This window comes from Myxocyprinus asiaticus, chromosome 40 (genome assembly GCF_019703515.2).
Source record: "Myxocyprinus asiaticus isolate MX2 ecotype Aquarium Trade chromosome 40, UBuf_Myxa_2, whole genome shotgun sequence".
Lineage (NCBI taxonomy): Eukaryota > Metazoa > Chordata > Actinopteri > Cypriniformes > Catostomidae > Myxocyprinus > Myxocyprinus asiaticus.
In genome coordinates this window covers 7,657,944-7,684,127 of record NC_059383.1, presented here as the reverse complement: position 1 = coordinate 7,684,127, position 26,184 = coordinate 7,657,944, and the positions used below count along the sequence as shown (strand labels likewise).

The 26,184-nt window shown below is 38.9% G+C and overlaps 1 protein-coding gene and 1 long non-coding RNA gene across 4 annotated transcripts in view; one reads left to right on the top strand and one right to left on the bottom strand.

The window, feature by feature from the left end:
* The window catches only part of kif4 (kinesin family member 4), a 48,508-nt gene that overhangs the window by 19,226 nt on the left and 3,098 nt on the right, over positions 1-26,184 (bottom strand). For all 3 annotated transcript variants that reach the window (XM_051680131.1, XM_051680132.1, XM_051680130.1), the window contains 18 exons: positions 25,400-25,514; positions 25,096-25,286; positions 14,256-14,345; positions 13,764-13,930; positions 13,198-13,292; positions 12,881-13,000; positions 11,838-12,013; positions 11,683-11,744; positions 9,039-9,171; positions 8,765-8,823; positions 8,575-8,680; positions 7,982-8,092; positions 5,221-5,406; positions 4,998-5,101; positions 3,593-3,737; positions 3,294-3,404; positions 3,125-3,208; positions 478-591 (listed from right to left, as the gene is read on the bottom strand). In XM_051680131.1, the coding sequence (XP_051536091.1) occupies positions 478-591; positions 3,125-3,208; positions 3,294-3,404; positions 3,593-3,737; positions 4,998-5,101; positions 5,221-5,406; positions 7,982-8,092; positions 8,575-8,680; positions 8,765-8,823; positions 9,039-9,171; positions 11,683-11,744; positions 11,838-12,013; positions 12,881-13,000; positions 13,198-13,292; positions 13,764-13,930; positions 14,256-14,345; positions 25,096-25,286; positions 25,400-25,514 (2,169 nt within the window). The remainder of the gene's footprint in view (positions 1-477; positions 592-3,124; positions 3,209-3,293; positions 3,405-3,592; positions 3,738-4,997; positions 5,102-5,220; positions 5,407-7,981; positions 8,093-8,574; positions 8,681-8,764; positions 8,824-9,038; positions 9,172-11,682; positions 11,745-11,837; positions 12,014-12,880; positions 13,001-13,197; positions 13,293-13,763; positions 13,931-14,255; positions 14,346-25,095; positions 25,287-25,399; positions 25,515-26,184) is intronic.
* Positions 8,564-23,145, top strand: LOC127430450 (uncharacterized). The gene is made up of 3 exons (XR_007895449.1): positions 8,564-8,663; positions 13,246-13,327; positions 22,282-23,145. It is a non-coding gene; the product is annotated as an uncharacterized LOC127430450 (long non-coding RNA).

Below are 26,184 nucleotides of genomic sequence, written 5' to 3'. Positions count from 1 at the left end.
CTAGAAAAATACAGATGTTTATAGTAAAATAATGACTTTTTACAAACATATGGCAGACCACAGAGGCTTTGCATTATTATTTTTCTGACTAATTTTCATTGAGATCGTAATAATAGTGAGTTTTTTTCTATAAAAATATATCTGCCCAATAGAAATTGGTTTTGCTCAATAAAAATGAAAAATTAGAGGAAACATTCATTCCATGAACTTTCAAGTCTAAAACTCAAATTGCAACTATTTAGATCCTCAATAAGCTGTCAGGTATAAAGCAATATACCTGCTTTTCTGACAAGTTATAAGTCACAAAAAAATACATTAAACACACCATAAATAAATTGTATTAAGGAGAAATTAGAGCTTGTAGACAATTAAAAAATAAATTTGCCAACCTGTACTTGACTCAATATCAAAAATGACGACAGAAGTAGTGTACATTTAAAAGATGACAAACCAAACTCGGGTGTTTGAGGCGGGTACCTTAACTCTGTTAGCAACTCCCTCCACTCCACGATTGTGAACTTCTTTACGCTTCTCCGCCACTTCGCTCCTCTTCTGAAGAGCATCTTTCAGACGCTTGTTAGCAGCAGCAGCCTGCAAAGACACGTTACGCAATCCAAAGTACAGTGTATAAGTGAACAGACTCCCATGAGCTGATTTGTGCAACATGTTAGACCAGGGGTTTTCAAACTGGGGTCCGCGGACCCCCAGGGTGCCGCAGAAAATTGTCAGAAAAATAAAGTGATAAAAAAAAAAAAAAAAAAAAAAAAGCATGTTATATAGAGATGCGGTTAAAATACGATTTGTTGTGCAATCACTGTTTCTGCCACTCGCAGTTCATTAAGCATAAGCATCTGCGATATTAGTGAGCTAGCAAACAGAAGTTATCAGCCAGGTAAAGTTGCAAATTTTTACTCATTTTTATTATAGGCTGTGTCTATGGATGACAGACCAAATCACAAGCTCTTTTGAAGTCTATTTTTTAACTCAACTAACCAATCAGTTTCACTTTTGAGCACGTGCTGAAATACAGTTGCAGTAGTTTGAGTATATGTCTCGTATGTGCGCCACTTTGATCACACGTGGCTCGCATCAGAAAGATGGAAAATGCTGCCTTCAGAGACTGTATACGGAGGTAGGATGAAAATGCGGTGTCTTTCAAACTGCTTCGATTCCCATTTCCATAAGAGCTCCATACATTCAACAGCATTAATATTAGACAGCAAGTAAGCTGAATAAACGTCGTATGCAGCACGGTGTTAGGCTACGTTCACACCGCAGCTGAATGTAACCCAGATCTGATTTTTTGCTCTAATCTGATTTTTTTGTTAGGTTGTTCACATGACATTTTAAATGTAGCCCATATCAGACACTGGTCTGAACAGCCGACACTCTTAAAACTGATCCACATGCGTAATGCGTATAACAAACTCCGGCATGTTCATCATTATAGTATGAATAATGAATTAAATTATAATTTAAAATGTAATTCTCCGTTTTTAACGCAGATAGGACATGCCTATCTGATAATATGTCCGCGAGTGAAAGACCGTTTATTTTTATGTATGTTTATCATTTGCCTTCGTATGGTGGAATTTAAATAATCAAAGTTCAAGTGTAATATTACCTACGAGTGAAACACACCATAAAATGGAAAGACAGCAGGAAAAATGGCATTACATATATGTAAGGTAAGAGATATCTTTATTTCATATTTCCATTGACTGGCTTGCATTCGTCTTTTGATACAGTTTGAGAAATATAGAAACTGTGTTTTCTGAGCGAGTGGCAAGCAAAGAGCATTGTTATATAAATCTACATCTGTATCTTTTCATACGCATATTTAACGTGCAAGCCAAACGAATCACTGAACCCAACTGTTAAAGCCTATACTTTTATTTTCTTCCCTTAAAAAGAAACTGAATGCATTAACTAGACAGATATGACTCGCACTTAAGTTTATAAATATAACAGACGTATATACACTGGAAATCAAGCGTGCAAATGACGAATGTTGAATGTAAAAGTCACATTAAATCTGACCTGGCTGTTCACACCCAAGACACATTGGAAAAAATCTGATATGTTTCCGATTTAATTCCACATATGAAAGTGGCCCAGGTCGGATTTGAACATCTCAGATTCAAAGCGCTTTTGGCTGTTCACACAATCAACCAATTAACAGATATGTGTCACATGTGACTGAAAAATCAGATTTAGGCCACAATCAGCTGCGGTGTGAATGTAATATTACAGCAGTTCTATTCCATCTCTCATTATGCACTATACAGAAGTACAGAACAGCTGTGCTCGGAGTTCGGTTTGGTTCGTACGCGCCATTAACGTGCGCTGACCGCGTTGAAATGCGCTCCAGATTTACTTCAATTGCAAATGTAATTTTAAGTATGTTTGGCCATTACAAGTGTTTAAAAATCTAAAATAAACCTATGGCACTGGGGTTTTGTGGACTGAGATTGGAGCATTTTACCATGTTTGTATGGAGCACCAGAGCCTGTCTAAGCTGTTGTCAACAAAAACAACACACACACACACTTCCTTAGGTTTTTTTTTTTTTTGGTCAAAATAAAGGCTTGAGATTGAAATTGATAGCATTTCCGCCTGCTAAATTATTACAGAAATATATTACTATTGTTTATTGCAATAATAATAATAATAATAATAATACATTATTTTTTAAAGAGAACTTTATAAGTGCGAAAACCCTACAGAGTAACTCTTACATTGGAAGTAAAGCATGGGCAAAACATGACTTAATTTTGGTCAAATCATATACTAGTTTGTAGTTTTAACACCTTGTTCAATATGAGAGCTACTGTTTATTGTAATTTTTTACTGCAGCCCTGTATTAAAAAAAAAGAAAGAAAAAAAAATTGTGATTAATAATCGTGATTAAAATTGAGCAAAATAATCATGATTATCATTTTAACCATTATCGTGCAGCCTAACGTTATACGTTATTCAAGGACCCGATAGCAGTCTGGGGGCTCCCTTGCAAGAGGATCATCATATTTGGGGGTCCTTGGCATTAAAAGTTTGAAAACCCGTGTTAGACATTTCAACATAGCAGCATGTGTAAATTAGTACAGTGCTGGGGGAAACAGCTCACCTCCTCTGTTTTGCGACGGAGTACGCTGGCCTGTTTTTGAAAGTCTCTCTCCAGCTTTAGCATCTCATACTGCCGTTTACGATCCTGAAACCACCAGAAAATGTGAAGTCATCGTTTTATTTGTTATAAATGTAAACAACTTCTGGACATTATATTAAAGCCAGCTTACCTTCTCTTTGAGCTGCAGGACTTCCTTATCTTTTTTCTGCTTCCACAGACGAAACTTCTCAGAGTCCTCCTTCATCTGTCGCATGAGCTGCACCCGCTGAGACTTCATCGCCTGCACACCCACCAATTTTTCCACCCGTTTTATTTACAAAATAAATTGTTTAAACCCTTTAAAGTATAAGAATAGTGATGCTAGGCTTAGCAACCCCACTAATGGATCCAAGGAATAATCTGATTATCTGACAATCAAGTGAGTTGTTAGTTGCAACCCTGTTGAAAAAAAGGTGCACGCACACACACCTGAATCTCCAGGTTGAGTTTGGACACGTTGCGCACAGACGACTCTTTGAGCTTCAGCAGCTTGGACTGATCCTGCAGCTTCTTCTTTAACTCCGACATCTGTCCTTCCAGCTCCTGAAGCCTCTTCCTGCGCTGTTCACTCACTCTTAGAGCACAACAATATAAGAGAGTAAGCGGGAAATAGAAATGATAACCTCCTCATCGGCAGGGTCAACATGTTGGCATGTTGTAGCACTGGTGCTGACAGTTTAAAGCAGGGGTAGGCAACTATTTTGGTAAAGGGGCCACATCGAGCCTTAAGTGGTGCATAGGGGGCCACATTGTTAATATATTATTCAATTTAATACTCTCTACATCAGGGGTCTGTTTCAATAAAAAAAAAAAAAAAATTATAGAACTTTTAATGTTTGGTCGCAAAGCGGGCGTTTACTTATTTTATTCTCAAAACATTACCCGTTTACACGCTAAAAGGGTCATGATGCGGGTCTTGTCAATGGTTTGACTTTCCATTCTGCACACAACTGAATAAAACAGGCTGCTTGACTAAGATAAATGATTACTGCAAGAGTTAGATTAACATACAGGTGCGAGGGGACTTTATAAATTGCACGAATAAAAAATACATATACATATTCGTCTCTCGCTTGCTTTTGCTTGTGTGTCAATGATACCGAGATCTACTTTTATATTTAATTTAATCACTGAGAAGGTTTACTTGCAAACTCAGTAGCACCAAATGTCACAAGCAGCCTCAGGAATGAACACAGAGTGGCCGTATAAGACTTTTCCTTGAGCAGAATATTGCACTAGAGATCACTTAGCTTGTTCAAAGTTGAAAGCGAGAGCTAGAAAGCGCGCACTCGCGTGCATGGTTGCCAGATTGCACAAAATAAGTATAACATTAGGCGGAATATTTCCAATTTGCACAAGTATGAATCTCAAATTGGGGGTGTTCCATCTCTTATCTGGCAAAAAACCTTTTAGAGCCACATTAAACCATGTGGAGGGCCGGATCCGGCCCGCAAGTTGCCCAGGTCTGGTTTCAAGGGATAGCTCACCCAAAAATTCTCATTATTGACTCACCCTCATGCCATCCCAGATGTGTATGACTTTCTTCTGCAGAACACAAATGAAGATTATTTAAGCCACTGGAGTCTTTTGGATGATTTTTATGCTGCCTTTGTGCTTTCTTGAGCTTCAAAGTTCTGGTCACCATTCACTTGCATTGTATGGACTTACAGAGCTGAAATATTCTTCTAAAAATCTTCGTTTGTGTTCTGCAGAAGAAAGAAAGTCATACACATCTGGGATGGCATGAGGGTGAATAAATGATGAGAGAATTTAATTTTGGGGTGAACTATTCCTATAAAATAGAAGGGAAATGGGTACAGCTATGGAGAGTTACTTGGCCTGATTGGTGTCCTTCTTAGCAGAATGCAGCGCGTGAATGAGATCTTCTTTCTCTTTCTGTAGAGAGCCGACTGCTGCCTGCAGACTCGCAATGTTCTCCTGGGGACATGGAACGGTCAACATCACAATACCAAAATCCAAAAGGCACTTTCCAAAAACAGGCAAACAACAAGCTAAATTTTGTAATGACTCAAAAGGCATGTGATTTCCAGGCTTACCTGACTTTCCGTTTGCATGGGCTCCAAATGACTGTCATTCTGACACATCTTCTTGACAAAAGCCTCCTTCAATGCCAGGACTTTATTGAGTTCAATGAGTTCTTTAGACATCTGAGCCTGTCGCAGTGCATGCTTAGCAGTGTACGCTTCAGGAGAGTCTTTGGCCTGTGGATCAGCACCGCTGCCCTGAATGTGTGGGGTCAAGTGAAAAACAGCTAGGATCATCAAACCCTCCCTGACAACATCAGTCAGGCGTATTAAAAATACATAAAGTATGTTAAAAAAAAAAAAGATTTCAAATATTCTGGCTGTATTTGCAATGTTTGAATCTTTGAACTTCACACATGGCAGTATACCCCCAAATACTGCCCATTATTTATTTATTTTTTAAAACGCTATGAAATGGTACGCATCACGCAAAGATAAATATTTCAAACAGTAATAGACCACTTTCACATGACCTCATATGTTATTTGTTTGATTCAGGAGGCGGTATCTGGTTAACAGTTATCTTGGAAATAAATGAGGCTATTTTGAATTTCTGGCTCCAATTAATGTAAAATAGCTTCAAAATTTTGATAGTCTGATTAAAAAAAAAAAAAAAAAAAGGTTATTCACACTGGAAAAGAAAGGTCATGTCAGCCACATTGCACTGTGGGATACAGCATTGCTCAGCATGCTCTGTTGTTTGCACAACATTGTGTCAAATGTATTGGTAATGCCCAGAGTTAAAACGAAAATTCTTAGCCATTTACCAATATTTTTAAAGATTGACGGAAAATTTCAAATGATGTCTGTCACTTTGACAGATACAAAATAAGAAAAACATTTTACAACTCAGTCCGTCAGAGTGACAGATAAATATTTTTTCTAGCGCAACCTCTGGTAATGCCATTGAGATACTCCATGAATACAAAACATTAGCATACAGTGCACAATATATACACAGTATAGTGCATAAATAGTAGTGCCCGACCGATATATCGGTCGGCCGATATTAGCCTTTCACCGATATATCGGTATCGGTGTACATTTTACCGATATGCGCCGATATGAAAACTTTTTTATAATGCAGAAAACAATGCTTTAGAATTTGTGTCATAGCGTAGTTTGTCCAGCGGAGTGCGCTCCAACTCCATTGTTTACAGAGCTGACTCTGAGCTGACGGTGGCTCTGCTGACAGTGCGGAGTTAAGCGGTAAGTTGCAAACTAGTTTGTGAAATACATACTGGAAAGTTAATAAACAATGACCCCATCATTTTCCCTTTTGAATATAACTATCCCAGTCCCTGACAACCATGTCAATCATGTTTATCACATGTGTTTGGTGTGTTAGCCAGCTATAGTTTGTCAGTGCAGTCAGTAATGTAGCAGAATGAAAGGTAAACATCAGAGCATCTTTTTGCAGCTCAGCAGACAACAGTGCGGTGGTGGATTGTGTATGTTGAATGTTGATTTCACGCTATGTTGTTACCTAGTTGGTGAGACGCAATGCTGGTCCATCTTTTACTCTCCATGACAACAGAGATGGATTATAGCTAACTAGCTAACCACGTAGCTACTTTCATTGTTGTCAGCTGAGTGGAAGCTAATGTGTAAACATGTATTCACAAATTGTTCAGGATTCACAGTTTGGTACCCCCTTCAACCAAACAATTCCAGTCGTTGCATTTACAAAATGTAATATTTAAAAGTCTGTTTTTCCACCGTTGAAAGTTTCCCCTTGTATAGCAGAATACGGTGTAACACCGCTGCTGCTGTTTTTCTTGTCTCGGCAGGTGTAAATGCTTCTTTTTTTTACAATCTACCCCTAATTGACTGGCAGCATTAAAATAGTCAGCATTTGACTGATACTAACCATACAGTACTGATGTTTATTAAGCTATTTATTATATTTTTATTTATTCTTTATTTTCTCAGTGTTCATTTCTAGAATTTGTTGACAATGTAAAAATAAAAATATTTGTTTAAGAAAGCAGCCTTCTGAGTACCTTTGCATAGTCATTTCGGTGCAAAATTGGTGCACAATCCACATAGAAAAGGTCTGTTTTCATTCCAGCTCAAATTAACTATATCGGCCACCATATCGGTAATCAATGAATCTCCCCCTCTAAAATCGGTATCGGTCTCAAAAATCCCATATCGGTCGGGCTCTAATAAATAGTATGAATACTAATAGTAGGGTGGTATACTTTTCCAACCATTGCTTTAATCTGCCTTTTTCACTGCATTCAACATTAATTTCCAATGGAGAATCGCACAAGGTCTATGTGGAGATCCAAACATCTGCAGGTGTGGAAATTTCAATTATTTCAACAGATTGGAAAATTACCATTTACGTAAACATTTATCACAAAGGGCATTTTTAATTTAAGTGCACATACTTCTGCACATGCAAAACCTTCATGTTTAAATTATATCTATAAATTTGTACTCCATATTTAAGCAATTATTTTGATTATTTATAAAAAAGTATAAAAACAGTAATAAAAACAAAATACAGTGAATATTAATAATGAATTTAATTGAATTCTTCCATCTGCCCGAAAAAAACAATAATGTAATTCTGAAGTTAAGTAGCAAACAACAACCTCACAAAACAAACAACTTTACTTTTTTGGCCGGTGCCTGAATGTTTGCAAACAGTATGTCGTTGCTCAGCAGTTTTAAATTTCTTTTTGGCTCTGAGCAAAGAAGCACTAAGTTGTGAGTGTGCCAGGGCCTTGAGACAGTGAAAAGGCGGTTTTAGACTAAAACGTACCACAGGTGAGCCAGAAGCAGAACCACCAGCACCTTCTGCCTGTAGCTCCAGAGCTGAACCATTCCCTGATGTCATGGCATCGATGGTGGCCACAATCCCGGCACTCTCACTCTGTTGATCAGAGTCATGTGGTTTTATTGCACAATTTCAAGTGAATCTCTCTTAAAGCTGAAGTATGTAATTTCTGTGCCACAAGCGCCACAAAACGTTTTCTAAATAACTTTCTGAATACGCTTCCAGATGCACTTTCTGAAGTGACAGTCCCGCCCCCAAGTCACGCCATTGGTCGAGTCAATGCTATTGTGTTTGTATAGACTGGTTGATCAAAACAAAAAGAGGATTTTCATAGCACCACAGAGATACAGTGCTTACACTTTGAGAAAATTAACCTACAAATGGCAACAGTTCTCTCTGCATATTAAGGTTGTATAGGTGATCGTATTTCAACACAGAAAAAGTTACATACTTCCGCTTTAAAAGAGAAGAGTTTTTGTGCCACTAAACGAAGATAGAGACATGAATTAAAAACTTGTGCACATCCCAAAAGTTGTATGCTGTGAAGTCTGTTTTTTAATCTCTTTCAGGACCTTTACCTGCAGTTCCAGGATGAGCTGTTGAAGGTTCCGGATCACTTCCACGTTCTCCTTTAGCTCCTGGTCCTCTAGAGTCTCCACCATCTTCTGTAGGTCTACCTTACACCTGCAGAGATGTGTCTTTCAGTTAGACTTCTGAATTATTCTTGAATCTGATTGGTCCACTAATCATAAAGAACCGGAAACTTACGCTGCATGCTGCCTCAACTCCTCCAATTTGCTCTGCAGTTTTTCATTTACCTGCTCTGTCTAAAAGGAATGACCAAACAAGTACCGGTACTTAAAAATTCCAATGTTACAGTGAAGACAAAGTTGCCAAAAGTGTCTATATTGCAAATTAACATTATACACAAGGTACAAATAACCTATATTGGTGGGCATATGGGATTGTTTGTCTGTTTTTTAAACCAGCCTTGAAACGGTGTCATTTCCTTAAAAAGAAGCTAAAGAAAAGCAAGTCCTACCATGATGATCCTCTCAAACATGAGTGCCGTTTGTCCCACAGCCTCACTCAGCTCTCGACTCAACTTATTGTTTTCATCCTGCAGACTGCGGTTCTGCTCCAGGATCTTTGACACGTTCTCTGCTGGCTCTGACCTACAAACAAAAATCATTGAAGGACTTATGATTTTCACCTGGTGGACAGTGCTGTGAAAAAGTATTTGACCCCCTCCTGATTTCTTCTATTTTTGTGTATTTTTCATACTAAATTGTTTTAGATCTACAAACGAGATAACATAGGCAACCTGAGTAAACACAAAATACAGTTTAAGCAAAAAAGCAAAAAAGTTATCCAACACCTATATCACTGCCCCCTCAAACTTAATAGCTGTTTGTGCCACCTTTAGCAGCAACAACTGCAACCAAACGCTTCCGATAACTGGAGATCAGTCTTTCACAACACTGTGGTGGAATTTTGGCCCACTCTTCTTTGAAGAACTGCTACAGAGAAGCTATGGAGCTTTTGTTTACTGCGGAGGCCAGGCCCTGAGACCGCGGCCTCGCCCACCGACGCTGCCTGCATAAGGAGGCATCGCAAGAGGTGTGAGAGGGGATGGAAACACAGCAGGCATGGAGGCATCCGAGCAAGGCCAAAGGCTAATCCCACCAGACCGGCTCTTCCAACACTCCTGCTCTCCAATGTATGCTCACTGGACAATAAGCTGGACTTTACTCGACACAACGTGAGATGGGGGATTGTTGGGCGTTTGTTTTTACCAAAACGTGGCTAAACAACAACATCCCGGACTCCACCATTCAGCTGCACGGGCTAACCTGCTACCGAGCAGACAGAGACACAACACTGTCTGGTAAAACTTGCGGAGGTGGCTTGTGTGTGTGTGTATATTAACAAAGAATTGTGCAACAACACAGTGGTAATCTCCAAACACTGTTCATCGCTGACTGAGTTTATGTTTGTGAAGTGTCGATCCGTCTATCTGCCGAGGGAGTTCACAACCTTTGTTATTGTGGCTGTGTATATCTTCCCCCATGAGCCAACGCCAAAGATGCTCTTTGCGAAATGTACAGCTCTATCAGCGAGCAACAAACAGATGGGTTTTTCCCATTGTATCTGGTGACTTTAATCACGCAAACAAAGAAAGTTTCGCCAAAGTTCTACCAACATGTGAACTTTGCAACAAGTGGGAACAACAAATTTGGACATGGTTTACACAACTGGGAAAAATGCATACAAGGCTGTCCCCCGCCCCCACCTCGGGTACTCATATCACATCACTGTAATGATAGTTCCAGCATACAGACCACTTCTTGACCACTAACTTACTAAACCCATTCAAAAACAGATCACAGTATGGCCAGAGGATGCTACCTCAGCACTTTAGGACTGCTTCCAGGACACAGACATGAACATGTTCAAGGAGGCAACCACCTACATCAATCACACAGACCTGCAAGAATACACTGAAACAGTGACTGCTTACATCAGCAAATGCATTGATGATGTGACAGTCACTAAGGCCATCACCACACTTGCCAACCAGAAGCCATGGCTGACAGCAGAGGTCCATGGGCTGTTGAAGATCCGAGATGATGCATACAGATCGGGAGATAAAGCAGCCCTCAAAACAGCCAATCTGTCATCAAGAAGGCAAAACAGCTGTATGCACAAAAAAAATAAAAAAAATCAACAATAACTTCACTGACAGCAGAGATGCACAGAGCTTGTGGCAAGCCATTTTGACCATCACTGACTACAAGCCCTCCCCATAGGCCTGTGATGACACATTCCTCCCATATGCACTAAACCACTTCTAAGCACAGTTTGAAGCACAGAATGACACACCTGTGCGGAAAACACCTACATCTCACAGCGACCAGGTACTCTGCCTGTCTCCAGCATACATGAGGAAGACCCTATTCAGGATGAACCCACGCAAGGCTGTGGGTCCCGACAACATAACTGGCCGCGTACTGAAAGACTGTGCTGAACAGTTGTTGAAGTTCGGCCACTTCTGGGAATGTTCAATATTGTGCCAAGTTTTCTCCATTTGGAGATAATGGCTCTCACTGTGATTCTTTGGAGTCACAGAGCTTTTGAAACAGCTTTGTACCCTTCCCAGACTGATGTATTTCAATCACCTTTTTTCCTCATTTCTGGAATTTCTTTCAACCTTGGCATAGTGTGCTACTGGGTGAGACCTTTTAGGTCAACTTCATGCTGCTGAAAAAGTTCTATTTAGGTGTTAATTTGATTGAACAGGGCTGGCTCTAGTCCAGCTGAACCCCATTATGAAAGCAGTTTCATAGATTTGGGGATTTAGTAACAAAGGGGCAAATACTTTTTCACACAGGCCCAGTTGGTATTGGATAGCTTTACAATTTAGTATGAGATATACACAAAAACAGAAGAAATCAGGATGAGGGCAAATACTCTTTTCACAGCACAGTTCTGTGAAATACATATCTAATAACTGCCATTGCATTGAAATCAGTGAACGGGACATCCTTTAAAATATTCCACAGAAGAAAATCATATATGTTTGGAACAACTCTAGCATTAGTAAATTACAGAATTTTCACTTTCGAGTGAAATATTCCTATAAAAGACATGTTAAATAAAAATGAAATGTAAATCTTGGGCTGTACCCAGTCAGCACAGGAGCAACTCCTCCACGGGCATGTAAAAGCATCACCTGAAGCTCTTGAACCTGTGTTGGGAAAACAAAAAGATGCACCACAGAAAGGTCATGTAAAGCACTTTTTAGTAAGTAGTAATGTGAGCTGTCAACTAGACTGAGCACCTGCTGTTTCAGCCGTTTCATTTCTGCTGCACGCGGGTCAACGTTGAGAATGGGCTTATTCTTGATTTTACGAGCACGGTCGGCATAACGTAGTGTGTTGATGGTCTCCTCGATGTTAGAGTCTGCTGGGCTGACACACGCAATCATTAAAGTATGACTGTTTCCACCGAGAGAGTCTGAGGGAAAAGATTTGAGAGACCTTTTGTGACCAAGTAGCATTGAAAATAGCTTGGAACCAATAGTTTGTATAAGAAAATAAGCTTAACTAGAATAGGAAAGTTCTTCAATAGTCCAATGTTTGCTAGAGCATCAAAGGGCAGTTTCTAGGTTGTTCAGAGCAGTTTAGAACATTACTTGAGTGTTTCGAACAGTTGCTAAGGTGTTGCATGGGTGCTGCTTGCTGGTCACTAGGGTGTTGCTAGATAGATGGATAGAAAGTGAGAAAGAAAGATACTCATATAGTGAGAAAGACAGAGAAAATGAGACAGGCAGGCAGACGAAGACAGACAGAAAGTGTGACAGACAGAGGAAAACAGACAGTGAGAGACAGAAAGTTGGTCAGACAGACAGTGAAACAGACAGAAAGTCAGAAAAAAGTGAGACAGAAAGAAAGTCAAAAAGACAAACAGAAAGTGAGACGGGCAGACAGAAAGTGAGACAAACAGGCAAAAATGAGAGACAGACAGAAAGTCAGGCAGTCAGCCATTAAGTGATACAGACAGACAAAGTGAGACAGGCAGACAGAAAGTGAGAAACAGACAAAGTCAGGCAGACAGGCATAAAGTGAGACAGTCAGAAAGTCATACAGACAAAGCATCCTATGCCAGAACAGGTTGAAGAAAAGTATCTTGAAAGTTGAGGAGATACAGTCAGACGTTTTCAGTTGAAGTCTTTGGGAAAACCTTCAGTTTAGAAAAGACAAGACAACCACAGCCAGAACAGGCTGAAGTTTGCCAAGTTTGGATGTAGCTTGAACACTAGAATGTTCAAATTTTTGGTCGCACAATAACACAGTTGGCTTTGAGGGACTGTATTACTCTTACCCTGTAAGAGGCGTGTCAGTTTGGAGTCTCTGTATGGCACAAAGGTTCCCTTCTTGCTCTCATCACCGAGCGCGCTGATCACATTCCCCAGAGACAGCAGCCCACGGTTAATGCTGATTCCTATCATACAAACATTACCAAACTTCAGCGAGCAGCAAATCATTGATCAATCATGGTAACCAAGTTCTAGTGTGTGTCGGTCCCTTCAAGGCTGATTTAGCAGAAATCATGGCATACGAATCAAATGCAAAAATATAGAACCGTACCCCTTCAACACCAAAAGATTTTATTAAAATAAAACCTTTGCTTTCACTCACCCTCTTTGAGTCGATCTCCTTCGGCCTTAGTTTTCTTCTGTCTTTCAGACCCTGCGAGATCCACCAAATGCAGTTTGGAGACCATGACATCACTCCTTCACAAACAGAAACATGGGAGAAATACAGGACGGTAAGATTATTAAAATAGATGTAGAGTTATGTAGTTTTTTTTTGTAAAGGATCCAGGCTTGTAACACAAAGTTGCCATTTGGAGTCTGTTGAAAATCAAGTAAACAAAATGACTAGAAATGCTAATTTCCATACAGGGTTCCCATGTCTTTTGACTAATGAAATTTCATGACTTTTCCAGTTGTTTGTTCCAGTATTTTCAGAAATCATTTTATAGAGCTTTCACTCAAAAAGAGCAATTTCTAGTTTAGAGCTGAGCATAAGAAAAATATATATTTTTGATAGAAATTTCCATTACTATTTATATATTTATTTCCATACAAAATTACAATTTAAAAATGTCCTGGTAATTCTAGGTTTTCTATGAAACCCGTCTAATATTCTAAACATTTTTGTGCTATTTATCCAACTCTAAAGTGTAAAAACAGTCTGCATACTTGTCTCCTTTCCGCCGCTGCTCTAGTGATATGGTAAAGATGGCATGCGAGCGGGACGAGGCTGCGTTCATGGCTGTCGATCCCACTGTGCGTGCAGAATTCCCCAACTCAAGACAACCCACCATCTCATGAGCAGTGATCACCTCCTTTTCTGTCAGGCCCACAATCTACACCAGACAGAAAACAGAAAAAAATTAACTTCTGTAATTAAGTAAAACTGAATATATAACAACAGAAAGAGAAATGCATCACAGCATTACCTACAACAGTAGCCTAAACAATGCTTTTAAATGTGTGATCATTAAGCAGCCCAGGTAACATGATGTCAGCTGAAAAGGAACGTTATTTTAGAGGCGGAGCAAGTCTTTACATTTTGATGATCGATAACGAAAACAAACATTATGGGATAACATACACTGATTAATCATGCACGATAAGTCCAAAGATTTGATTTCATGCTGACATGTAGTTGTGCAGAGACATAGTTCTCACCTTGATGCCTTCTTTTGGATCCTCTCTTATGCTGATGACAGGTTTGTCTTTTGACGTACACAGCAGATCCAAAATCTCTTCATTATAAATCTAAGATTAAATAGAGAAACAACACCCTTGATCTATAAAGAACACAGACTTCCTTCATAAATGGAATATATAAAGGGGGGCCAGATGGTATAAATCAAGTAGAGATCGACCGATAGTGGATTTTGTCGATACCGATAACTAAGGTGTTGGGAAAAGCCGATAATCGTTTAATCGGCTGATAGTTTTTAAAATTGATTTATAAAATGTCTTATTCTTTCCTTACTATGTCAAGGACAGACAAAGAGTCTGAGTGAAATTGCATCTTTTTCTCTACGTTTTGGCCTTCCGTCCACACTGAGACAGCGTTTTTGCCAGCAAAAATGGTGCTTTTTGAAAACGCTCTCCTAAGTGGATAAATTTGAAACGCTGTCTTCGAGTTGTAGTGTGATATTTGAAACCGACGACGTATTTGTTGTCATGTGATGCAGTCATGTGATCCATTCAACCAAAACAATCAAGATGGCGCCCCGTGTTACAGCAGCGCTGTTGTGCCTGATATTCACTTTGATAGCAATGTAAAAGATAAATGTTACTTTGTACAACATTCACATTGCATTCCTTCAAAGGCAACAGGAAGTTTACTCGGAATTGGTGTCAGGCGACGGAACACGAGAACAAATGCTTTTCAGACTGTACGTGAAACAGCGCAGTTCGCATGCGCAGTGAGGTGATTGAAGCGATATCATACGTTTTAGTGTGGACGAGTAACTTTTGTAAAAAGACAGTGTGTACAGAGAACACTTCGAAAACAAAAAGTCTTTTTCAAATGGATTTGGATTAATGTAGGCGTAGCCTAAAAGCAGATTTATACTTCTGCGTTGAACATAATATGCTGCAGGCTAAACAGCGTATCTACGTCATAGCCTCACTGACAGGTACCTCTAAAAAATTTTACGACGCGTCACATCGGGGGCCTGGGTAGCTCAGCGAGTATTGATGCTGACTACCACCCCTGGAGTCGCGAGTTCAAATCCAGGGTGTGCTGAGTGACTCCAGCCAGGTCTCCTAAGCAACCAAATTGGCCCGGTTGCTAGAGGGTAGAGTCACTTGGGGTAACCTCCTCGTGGTCGTGATTAGTGGTTCTCGCTCTCAGTGGGGCGTGTGGGAAGTTTTGTGTGGATCGCGGAGAGTAGCATGAGCCTCCACATGCTGTGAGTCTCCGCGGTGTCATGCACAACGAGCCACATAAGATGCACAGATTGACGGTCTCAGAAGCGGAGGCAACTGAGACTTGTCCTCCGCCAACCAGATTGAGGTGAGTAACCGCGCCACCACGAGGACCTACGAATTGGGCATTCCAAATTGAGAGAAAATAAAAATAAAAATTTTAAAAATGTGTCACATCAACGCAGACAACAGCAGCTGTGATTGGTCCGCTTTGTAGCCAAAAACCATCCCCCAGGATTATTAAAAAGATATCGGAGGAAGTGTTGCATTTTCTCCAAGATAACATTAAGATCTATGCATCATATCACACACTGTATTTGAGTTGTTTTAATAGGGAGCATCTGCTGTTTTTATATTCTCTATATGTTAATAAATTTACAAAAGCGAAAACGCCACAGAAATACAACTTCTGTGCTTTTTCTTAGAGCTTTTCCTCAATATATCTTTGGTATGTGAGTGACACAATATTTGCTGTATTCTACTCGAGAATTTTCCGATCTGTATATTTTTTTCCATATGTTTGACAGTATGGTGTACAATAAATAATAACTTCATTAGATAAGAAAACTGAATATTCCGTTTATATTTCTAATTCATCAGCAAATTAAAAAGTACCTGTTCAGAGTTGATTATATTGGCTTAGAAATGACACCCATTTTGTTTTGGTCAAGTAGTTATTAATTGATATTTCTTTTATTAATTTTTTTGCACAGATCATCAAAAGTATGCTAACAGTGTTTCCCATTAATTACCTGTGGCGCCACAGTTTCATAATGAACTAGTGCTGGGCGGTTTTTCCGATTTTTCGATTAATTAGAATTTACGTTGTACAATTTATTTTTATTTTTTAATCGAGAAATCGAGATTTTGCAAAAAATATTGCAAATGCTATAGTTAGATACGTTGTAAATCCACCAAAGGCTGAATAAGAAAGAGAAAAATAATTCACAGTGCTCGTCTTAATGCCGCTCCCGATCTGATCAGCTGCACGTGTGTGGCGCGCTCCAAATGAACGTGACAGGTTAACAACACGGAGACTGATATAAAAGACGGTAATATTCCCAGTATGATTGTACACCATGTGATTGCAGCTCAGCTTCGTCCATCACGCCAGTATGCACCGGTTTAAGAACATAACTGGCCTCGGCGTGCGCATGTTGATAAACGGTCTCCTTTCTTTTCTTTTTACCCATAAGAAAACTTTAGTTACATGCCCAGCCCTAGTTCATTATGAAACTGTGGCAGCCCTGCAAACAATAGCGGTAAGTCATGGCATCCGCTCATGGCATTCTTCCTGCATTGCATGCCACATGTTTACTATAGCTTCTTCCGTCAGCAGAGAGGGATTCACATGTAATAAATGTGAGGAATTAGTCAGGCTGACGGAGAAGGTTAATGAGTTAGAGGCACGCATCTGAAGGCTAGTGGAGGTCAGTGAGAAAGAGAAGCCGGTAGTTATGGTTTCGGACGCGGGTAGTACAGCGAGCAACGCACACGATTGGGTTCTGGATGTAGAGCCCCCGCAGCAGTGCACTTGGGTGACATCTCGGTGGCATACTCGCTCAGCAAAGCGACACCACTCTCCCATTCCTGTTAGGGTTTCCAATCAATTCTCTCCACACAGTGATGCACCCACTGAGAATAATGTTGAAAGAGCCCAAGTAATAGGTGATTCTATTGTAAGGTACATGGAAAGAGACTCCAGCCACCATTGTTAAATGCATTACCGGGGCTCGAGTGTCTGACATCAGATCAAGTGCTGGCTAATGCTAAACAAATATTTTCAAAAACTGTTATTCATGTCAGCACTAATGATGTCCGACTTTAGGGGCCTGGGTAGCTCAGTGGTGAAATACGCTGACTACCTCCCCTGGAGTTCGCTAGCTCGCTAGTTCGAATCCCAGGGCGTGCTGAGTGACTCCAGCCAGGTCTCTTAAGCAACCAAATTGGCCCGGTTGCTAGGGAGGGTAGAGTCACATGGGGTAAACTCCTCGTGGTCGCTATAATGTGGTTCGTTCTCGGTGGGGCGCGTGGCGAGTTGGGCGTGGTTGCCACAGTGGATGGCGTAAAGCCTCCACACGTGATAGGTCTCCGTGGCAACGTGCTCAACAAGCCACATGATAAGATGCGTGGGTCAGATGCGGAGGCAACTGGGATTCGTCCTCCGCCACCCGGACTGAGGCGAATCACTATGCGACCACGAGGACTAAAAGCACATTGGGAATTGGGCATTCCAAATTCTGAGAAAAAAAGGGGAAAAATAAAAATAAATAAATAAATAAATAATGATGTCCGACTTCGCCAGTCGGAGATCACTAAAGATAACGTTAAAGAGGTGTGTGAACTTGCAAAAACACAGTAATATGCTCTGGCCACCCTCCCTGCTCTTCATGGTGATGAGGTTTATAGTAGATTAGAGTCACTGAATGGCTGGATGTCTGAGTGGTGTCCGGAGAATAGCATAGGATTTTTAGACAATTGGAAGATTTTTTGGGGTAGACCTGACCTGCTAAAGAGAGATGGACTCCATCCCTCCTCTCTAGTAATTTGGCTCATAGACTTAGTGATAATATTTGACTAACTGGGGCCCAGGTTAGGAAGCAGACAAACTGGCTAATCCGAACATCTGCTAGCTGCCTTGAGACATTACACAGGTCGCATGAACTACAGCACATAGAGACTGTATCACCTAGATATCTTATGGTGACTGCCTGTTCCCCGAACTACCAACACAAACCCCTCATTAAATCATTTAGAAAAAATTTGATTAAAGTCAAACTTGAAAAAAACAAAAAAATTAAGATAAACATCATATAAAAAGGTAGGGCTACAAACATTAGATCTCTTTAGAAACACTAATTGTAAATGAAATTATTACAGATCATAGTTTGAATGTGCTCTGTTTGACTAAAACCTGGCTTAACCAGATGAATATATAAGTTTAAATGAATCTACTCCCCCAGGTTATTGTTATAAACATGAGCCTCGTCTGAACGGTCGAGGAGGGTACACCACGCTATCATTCAGGCAGAACTATTCTTTTGACAACTAAAGATAGCTTCACTAATAATCTTCCAGAATTGTCTTACATACTCAGTGAGCCAAAAAGTCTAATAACAGAAAATATAAATACAGTCATCTCTAGCACTCTTGATGGTGTCGCTCCCTTTCGATTAAAGAAAATTCAAGATAAAAGCTTCGCACAATGGTACATTGATCACTCATGTTCTCAAGAGAGCAGCTTGGAAAATGGAGAGCAAGTGGCAGAATACAAAATTAAAGGTATATCGTGGTGCATGGAAGTATAGTGTCTGTAGCTACAGACCGGCACTAAAAGCTGCCAGGTCAGCATATTTTAGCAAACTCAACAATCCTACTGTAGGTGTTTATTCAGTACTTTGGCTAAATTGGTTAGGAATAAAGCATAGACTGAACCAGATATTCCGTCGCAGAAAACTAGTAATGACTTCATGAATTTCTTTACTGAAAAAATTTTAATCATCAGAAATAAAATTGGAACTATGCAATCAACTGTCACAGCACCTCAGAAAACAGTGTCTCATAATTTTCCTCACGGGTAACTTCAATCCTTCGCTGTCATGGGTCAAAGAGCTAACAAAACTTACCAAAAATTCAAAAGCCACAACATGCATGTTAGATCCAATACCAACTAAGCTCTTAAAAGAGGTACTCCCTGTAATCTAAGAACCTCTTCTTAATATTATTAACTCCTCGCTATCCTTAGGACATCTCCCAAGAAACTTTAAAATGGCAGTTATCAAACTAGAAAAGGTAGTGTCCTCCCAACTATGTTCATTTCTACAGAAAAATGGTATAGATATGAACAATTTCAGTCAGGATTTAGGCCCCATTACAGTACAGAAACTACACTTTTCAGAGTTACAAATTATTTGCTCTTATCATCTGATCATGGCTGCATTTCTCTATTAGTGCTTTTAGATCTTAGTGCTGCCTTCGACACGATAGATCACAACATTCTCTTGAATAGGCTGGAGAATTGTGTTGGCATTAGTGGACTTGCATTAGCATAGTTTAGGTCCTATTTATCAGACCGCTACCACTTTGTATGTGTAAACGAGAAATTGCAGGGCTCGACAAGAAGGACTGCCCGATAGCCCGGGGCCAGTGTGAGAGAGATTCGGGCCAGTGCTGCATTTATAACATTAGTTCAAGCAAACAAGTGAGAGAGCACAACAATTACACTGAGCGAACCAAGTATTCTAACCGAGGCGCGAGCGTGAGTATATGCATAATATGCATAATATACTGGATGCGCCAAGATACAGTTGCGTGCACGCGCAAGATCGTGCAGACACTGAGCGCACTCTCCTAGCACTGTCCTCGCTCTTTTCCAAGTGTCTTAGCAGTAGCTATTACCAATGTGTAGAAAATAGCAGAAAAAAACCCCCACTTAATGAATTTCGTAGCGGGATTTCATGTCTTGTGCAACATTTTAAGTATCCCCGCACATTCCGTGTTCACAGTGTGCGAAATCCTCACATTTTTCATTTTTTTACGCGTTGGTAAATAGTAGTAATCCACACATTGGAACACAAGAAATCAACAGTTTCTTTCTATAGGACAGAAAATCCATGTCTCTACGTGCATATGTCTCATCATCATCTCTCTCCGTGCAGTGTAGACTGTTTAACATGCATGTGCTCTCGTAAAGGGACAGAGCGCTAGTTTTATTCCCACTGTAAAAAAAACACATTTACTCTCATTAATTCGCCTTTATTGATGAAGTGCCGAATGAAACGTAATAAACTTTGTTAAACCCTGATTATACACGTGCCTGGAAATCACGAGTTGCTCAGTATCCAAAAAGTATACATTTAATTAGGTAATGTTTCAAAATGTAAACATTAATTCAACATGATAATGACATTTGATATGAAAAGAATCAAGATCACTATGGCTATTATTATCAGAGCCGTTCAGCTGCAGGGTGAAGATGAATATTTGTAACAGTCTACTTCTTATCCTCATGATACACCAGTTAAATGTCACATTTCTGAACTGTACAGGTATTTTTGTTTTTGTGCTTTTTGCATCAGTCTGTGTTGGTCTTTAGGTTGTCTGATTTCATGTTATATATACACATTCTTAATTCACAGATTAGGCCTAATATCTCCCTAATGTATATTACACGTCACAACCGATTTGGTAGCAAGTCTCTTCTCAGGGATTCATATGTTTATTACATTCAGCCAATAATCATATCTTTAACTCAGTGATTAAATCTTTGATCCTGTGTGTGAAAACAATACACGCAGCCAAAAGTTGCATGACAGCATGACTAAACAGGTGACTGAAAACACATCATCTCCTCCACAGAACTCTTTGCTTACTCATGTGTAAATGGCAGTATGGCTGAGGTTTATATGATGTATTTATGAATTTATATCTGTAAAGCGCTTATATGGGATTACATAAGACATAAATCATATCTTGCAAATTATAAATGTGATTCAGTTTGGGGGGACATTGTCTTAAAAACATAATATATAAAAAATAATTATCTTTGGACACATGTTTAAAGCCATGATGGTAAAAACAGCTATTTGTCATTTTTGTGTTGGGGTCAGTAAAAATCTGAAGCACTGGCCCAACCGGGCCAGTAGAAAAAATCCTTAGCGTTGAGCCCTGAATTGTCAAATCACACAAAAGTATGGAGTGCCACAGGGATCAGTTTTAGGGCCTCTGCTTTTCTCTTTATACATGCTTCCCCTGGGAGATATTATAATGAATCATGGAATAAGTTTCCACTGTTAGACAGATGATACCCAACTTTATATTTCTTCTAAACCCGATGAAAATTCACAATTCTCCGAATTAGCAGAGTGTATCTATGAAATCATAGATTGGATGGCCAGAAATTTCCTTCTACTCAATTCCGACAAAACAGAGGTATTAATTATTGGACCAAAAACCTCTAAAAGAAGCCGCTAAAATATAATTTGACTCTCGATGGATGTACTGTTATGTCATCTTTACAGAAAAGAACTTAGGTTTTATATTTTATACCAATCTGTCCTTTGAAAATCACATTTCCAATGTTTGTAGAACAGAATTCTTCCACCTCAGAAATATTGCTAAGTTATGACACATGCTCTCTGTTGCTGATGCTGAAAAACTAATTCATGCGTTCATGACCTCAAGATTAGATTATTGTTATGCATTACTGGGAGGATGTACTGCAAGTTCAGTAAATAAACTTAAATTCATTCAAAATGCAGCTGCCAGAGTACTGAACTGAACCAAGAAATATGATCATATTAGCCCCATTTTATCATCGTTACATCGGCTACCTGTTAAATTTTGTACTAATTTAAAAATTTTGTTAACTAAATACAAAGCTTTGAATGGTCTAGCTCCACAATACTTAAGTGACCTTCTGACATGCTATATTCCATCATGTTCATTAAGATCACAAAATTCTGGCTTGTTAATGATTCTTATCAAAATCCACTAAAGGAGGTAAATCCTTTTCCTATTTGGCTCCTAAACTATGGAATAGTCTCCCTAACACTGTTCGGGATGCAGACACACTCACTCAGTTTAAGTCTAGACTAAAGACTCATCTATTTAGCCAAGCATACACCTAATTTATCCATCAAATCACAATTAGGCTGCTTTAGTTAGGTCTGCTAGAACCAGAAACATCTATCATGATCTATAAATCTGCATACAATTAAATGGCGTCTATGCTAATATTATTCTATTTGTTTCCATGTCACAACCTAAGCTACCAGAGCTGGCCAGATCCAGCTCAGTTCCTGCTTGGTGTCGGACTCCACTGCTATGTGACACTGAGTGATGACGACAAACTACAGCTGGTGCTAGCCAGACATCACTTCAGTCTTTTACAATGGACTCCAGAGGATGAACTGGTGCCAACTCCAACTGTAAGACATTGTATACTTCATACGCCACTGCCTGAACCTTGGACTTATGATGGACCCCACCGAACCTCACCGAAATGACCTGCCGGTTTAACTGCGATGCACATCATTGATCTCTGCCTGCATCACCTTTGTCTATTGATGGTCTACACTTTTGAAATGGAATATATAGACTATCATTTAATTGCCAACAAAAGCCTTCATCAACCAACTAACAAAGGACAATGCATCTATGTGAACTTCTGCAGTTAATCCAGGATGAACTTCAAAGACATTAGTCATTAATCTTAATGTTCATAAAAAATATTTTTTTAAACACTGGACTTTAACACTTACTTAGTTTACAAATTTTAAACCATGACTTGCACTGCACATAATTAAGTAATATTGGCATTATATTCATGATGTTTTGCCAGAGGGGAACTGGCCCCCACAGTGAGCCTGGTTTCTCCCAAGGTTATTTTTCTCCATTAACCAACATCTTATGGAATTTTGTGTTCCTTGTCACAGTCGCCTTCAGCTTACTCACAGGGGTTCTAAATACAATTATTTAATTTTTATAAACAATTTACAATCATATTAATATCAAACTACACTATGATCATTCTAAGACTTTTTAGATATTACAGTTTCATTTTTTTGTTAATGCATTACATTTACTGAAAAGCTGCATTGAAACAATGTGTGTTGTGAAAAGCGCTATACAAATAAAAACGACTTAACTCGACATGACAGTTATGGGCACTTCATTTCAAATCATATGGATAGGCTATATATGGGAGAATCAAACATCCGCCGCTCCTTTTACCATGATGATTCAGATAGGTCACTAATTATTTCTTAGTTCTGTGACGTGTTTCAAGTGTACTGCATCTATAGCCAACATTTGGCAAGTGGTCATTTTGACAAACTTTGCGAGATGAATTGTAATGATAAATTATTTCATATTGCTGCGCTGCTCAGCATGAAGCACTAGAGGGGTTTGTGCAGGGGTTTATGAATATACACACAAATCATCTGACATACATTGAGTACTTTCTAGATAACCTTGATAATTTATAGATATTGATTTCTAGATAACTTTCTAGATAGACTTGGTTTAGATAAAATAAATAAATACACTGGCTAAGAATTATTTAGCAGTTTTCTTATTCTATTATTTCTGAACATTTGGGTTTATTAGATTTTAATTTATTTTACATTAACATTATATTGACAACTTCCCCCTGTGGTGCATTTGTACATTTTTCTTGCACACCTTTGTTTCCAATAATGAAAAGAACTTGGATTTCTCTAACCAGCCTTGCATTCTAATACAGAACATACAATTTGGATCACGTTGGAGTACATTTAAAAAAATGGAATCGTGAATCGTCCACAAGTTTGAGAAAAATCTAGATTAAATTTTTTTGCCATATTGCCCAGCCCTATAATTTTTACACTTCTCATAATAATATAAAAGATCTCTAATGTTGTGTTTTGCGCCATTGTTTCAGCAAAGCATCTCTCACACCCAGTCAGCATTTGAGGTAACATTAACTAACGTTACAGTATCCACTGCAGTTATCCACTAGTCCAAACACGATTTTATCATCATCAATGTAAAAAAAAAACAGATAACGTTACTGCAGAAGTTTTCATTGATAATTAACGTTAATCTAACGTTAGCTAAATTAGGAAACGTTAACGTTAGGTTATGACATTAACTGTCAGTTTCCATGCTTATGTCGACTGACATATCCGGCTGCTTGTCGTGAAAAACAATGTATAACGTATGTAACGTTATATCTAGCTAGCTAACGTTAGCTAATTATCTAACGTTATTACCAGTGGTTCTGACAACGTAACTATTTTCAGCAACTGAGGAACAAGTTGGCTCATCATGTAACGTTAAGCTATTTGTAATGTTAACTAATCAAGCTGAAGTAACGCTGCCGTTTTATCTCCGTCTCGTTTATGCTTTGTGGGTGTGACTTTTTTGCCATGTCATCACCATTCATATCTATACAACCAATGAGTTTATGATTAAATTTATGAAATTTAACAATGTGTTAAATTTTCCATCATAAACAATGTGTTTATGAAAAAATTACTACTAGAGCACAAAGTTCTTCATAGATCTAGCCTCTTAATTTTGCTCTCAAAGTGCACCAGATTGATGCATTTAACTTTAAAATGTACAAAATTGTCTTCCAGGGGAGCATGCCCCCAGAATCCCCTAGAGCGCCCGAGGTCCACCCACCACAGTCTCAAAAAATCCTGTGGGAAACACTGTGCTAAAATATTTATTCATTATAAGTTAAGTGACTCAAGGGCATGCACACAGTATAAGCCTGATTTATTTTCTCTCTGAATGGCAGATATGTACAACAAATATGAACTGGTACCTAAATCTTAACATGTTCAAATCCATTGATGAACTAGTTTTTAATGCTACAATAATTTTATAAATACTTTTGAATCCTCTAATTGCATTGCTTTTTTTTTTTTCTTTCTATGAAATGTATAATTATTTCAGAAAAGAAGCCACTTTCTCTCAATACACAAGCACTTGGCTGTGAACTCACAGAAAGACGCAAACACACCAATGTAGAACTATAAATGGACATATGATGTAGGATCAACCCAGAAGTATCAAGTTCATTTAAAGCTTGTACCTCCAGATAAGACACAGCCAACACAAATTCACAGTCTGCGCATTTAGCTTTTTCCTGAAAGATTCTCCGGATAACTCGCGGGATGACCCCAACTGTGGGCTCGTTCTCTTGTTCCGACGTGTAGGTGCCGCCCATGGAGAACGTCTTCCCAGAGCCCGTCTGTCCATAGGCCAGAACGGTGGCATGATACCCTGAGATTCCAAACAGTGAACATTCGTTTACCAAGTTGCTTAAAGTTAATCAAGACTCAAAATAAGAGCTCTCCTCGGATATGTCATCATCACTGTGGTGAACTTTTGCAAACCTTTGAAAAGCCCAGACAACAATGGTGACACAGCTGTGCTGAACACTTCCTCTTGTTCTGCCATCGGGTCAAACATGTAATCGTATGTGAAAGCCTTGTCATTTCCAACGATCACCTGAAAGAGAGATTTTGGTGCATGTTAAACTAATGCAAATTCTAGCATTAGAGTCTTTGACAAATGCTGTGGAAGGCCAAACAAATCTTTACAAAATCTAGTTAAAGTCACATGCGTCAAGTTTTTAGAAATGTAATCTTAGTGTCCACGTAGGTTTCATATTTTTTGGAAAATCATTTATAGCATTTTCTACAAAAATAAATAAATAAAAAATAGGATTTAATTATTTTTAAAATGTCACGTGGTGTAACCATCAACTAAAAGATATTAAAATACTTTCCTTGCACCCTGAATACATGTGTACACACAACTTAATCATTAATTTCAAGAATGTTTTCAAATATATTTTTTGCAAACAAATTTAAAGGTAAAAAAAATATATATATATAAAGAATTCAGCTTTTAATGAGATTTTTTTTACTGTCTCCGGACAGTTACTCCATATGACATTTTTTACTTTAAGCCCCAGAAAGAAAAGAAAAAAATCAAAGTGATTTCAAATTCAGATATTGAAAACATGTTCATCATAGCTGAGGTGCAGTCAAGTAATGCTGTGTAAATTGCATTTGTAATGTATTTTTAAATAACTTGAAGGGATAGTTCACCCAAAAATTGAAAATTGTCTCACCATTTACTGTCCATAATGCCATCCCAGATGTGCATGACTTAC